This window comes from Takifugu flavidus, chromosome 17 (assembly GCF_003711565.1).
Source record: "Takifugu flavidus isolate HTHZ2018 chromosome 17, ASM371156v2, whole genome shotgun sequence".
Taxonomy (NCBI): domain Eukaryota; kingdom Metazoa; phylum Chordata; class Actinopteri; order Tetraodontiformes; family Tetraodontidae; genus Takifugu; species Takifugu flavidus.
Window position 1 is genome coordinate 3,767,572 of NC_079536.1, and position 1,659 is coordinate 3,769,230.

Below are 1,659 nucleotides of genomic sequence, written 5' to 3' on the forward strand. Positions count from 1 at the left end.
ATGGAGGACTTGATTATCAGCTCAAAATCGAATAATCCATCATTCGTCTTCAGATATTGTTCCTGAAAGTCCAATTCTGTTGTTGGTATGCAGTGTCAGTCTTCAGGGACAGAACGACTCTACATCTTAAAGATCAGACAATAGACACAGAAACAATAGTTATTGTGAGCAATTACTGAATTGAAACGACAGATATGCTTTTTAAAAATCTAATTATTGGTTAATAAAAAAAAAAAAAAAAAAAGGTTGGGCGCGCTCGAAGCGGCGCGCTGTCCAGCAGACGGCGCCATGGATGACCATTTTTTTCCTCCGTGCCAACAGGTCTTGATCTGGTCAAGAACCATGTCCAAAGATGTCTTGGAGAGAGGTTCTGAGCTCCATCGGGGAGACTATCTGATGGCGAAGAACGCAGAGTGGAAGGCTGTCTTTCAGGTAAATTTCAGGTGCAACACCTCCATCCAATAGATACTTACAAAATCAAGTTACACAAACAAACTTTCTTTCTGCCTGCAGCATGATGCTAACTTTGTCATCTATGGCTGGAAGCCCGTGTGGGCTTCAGACACTTACGGCATGGATCAAACCCGCCTGTGCATGCAAGAAGACTGCAACCTGGTCATGTACAATGATGAGGACAAGCCCCGCTGGCACACAAACACCGCCAAAGGCAGCTGCAACACCTGTGTCCTTTCACTGACCGATGAAGGGAAGCTGGTGCTGGAGAAGGATGGCCAGGAGATTTGGAACTCTGGCCGCGATCATGGCATGAAGTGAAATAAAAGAAATGTTTCACCAGTTCACAAATGAGTCTTTGTCTCTGTGAAGTAACTTAAAACTCAGTGAAAACAATGAAAAATACGATTGTTTGCAACAAATGACAACCCAAGCACCTCACGTGACTGTTCAGTTATTGTCATGCCGTTACCCAGGACCACCTAATTAATGGTCACAGTGCATGCGTGCATGTCAGGCCCTGCAACATCCCCTGCATCTGAAATAAGATTCAGCTCACCCTTCTTTCGCCGCCTGCATATTGAGCAACCACCAACGTTCAGTTAGCAAGGTTTGCTTGAAGGCATCGGGGTTAGTGTCGCTAACATTAATGTTTGCTTGAGGGAAATGAAAGTGCCAGCAGAGCACAGGAGAGGTCGCGCTAACAAAACAGACCTGAAAACTGTTACACAACTTCTTCTTGGTATGAAAAGCTCACGGAGATTAACCAGACATGAACACTTTTACCAAAGTTAATTATTTCTCAATAAGGTCACCACCAGTTTATGTTGATAACCTTCATTAGAGGGTGGAGGGTGTGTTTGGAACTGGTATTTGGAAACGGTACCAACATGCACTTGGTGTGGTTAACATTTATGCACGCAAGAACACGCCTTGCATGCCGTTGGATGTCGATATTTTCCACGAATCCTGGCACAAACAAGTAACACCAAAATAAATAGTCTCATGTGAAGCCAGTAAAACAGTATAAAATCATGACTCTGTCATGGTTGTGCAAGAGTGAGCGCCCGGTCATCACCCAGCGTTGATGGCCATAGGTGAGGACTAAGACGTAGATCGACCGGTTAATCGAGAGCCTTGCCTTCCGGCTCAGCTCCTTCTTCACCACGACGGATCGGTTAAGCACCCGCATCACTGCTGACGCCG

At 45.2% G+C, this 1,659-nt stretch overlaps 1 protein-coding gene across 1 annotated transcript; it reads left to right on the forward strand.

Annotated features, from left to right (window-relative positions):
• Positions 1–280: 280 nt before the first annotated feature.
• LOC130514127 (B-type lectin plumieribetin-like) lies at positions 281–804 on the forward strand. The gene is made up of 2 exons (XM_057013502.1): positions 281–432; positions 514–804. The coding sequence occupies exons 1-2, from the start codon at positions 289–291 to the stop codon at positions 772–774; spliced, it is 405 nt and encodes a 134-aa protein (XP_056869482.1). The 5' UTR covers positions 281–288; the 3' UTR covers positions 775–804.
• The last annotated feature ends 855 nt before the right edge of the window (positions 805–1,659 follow it).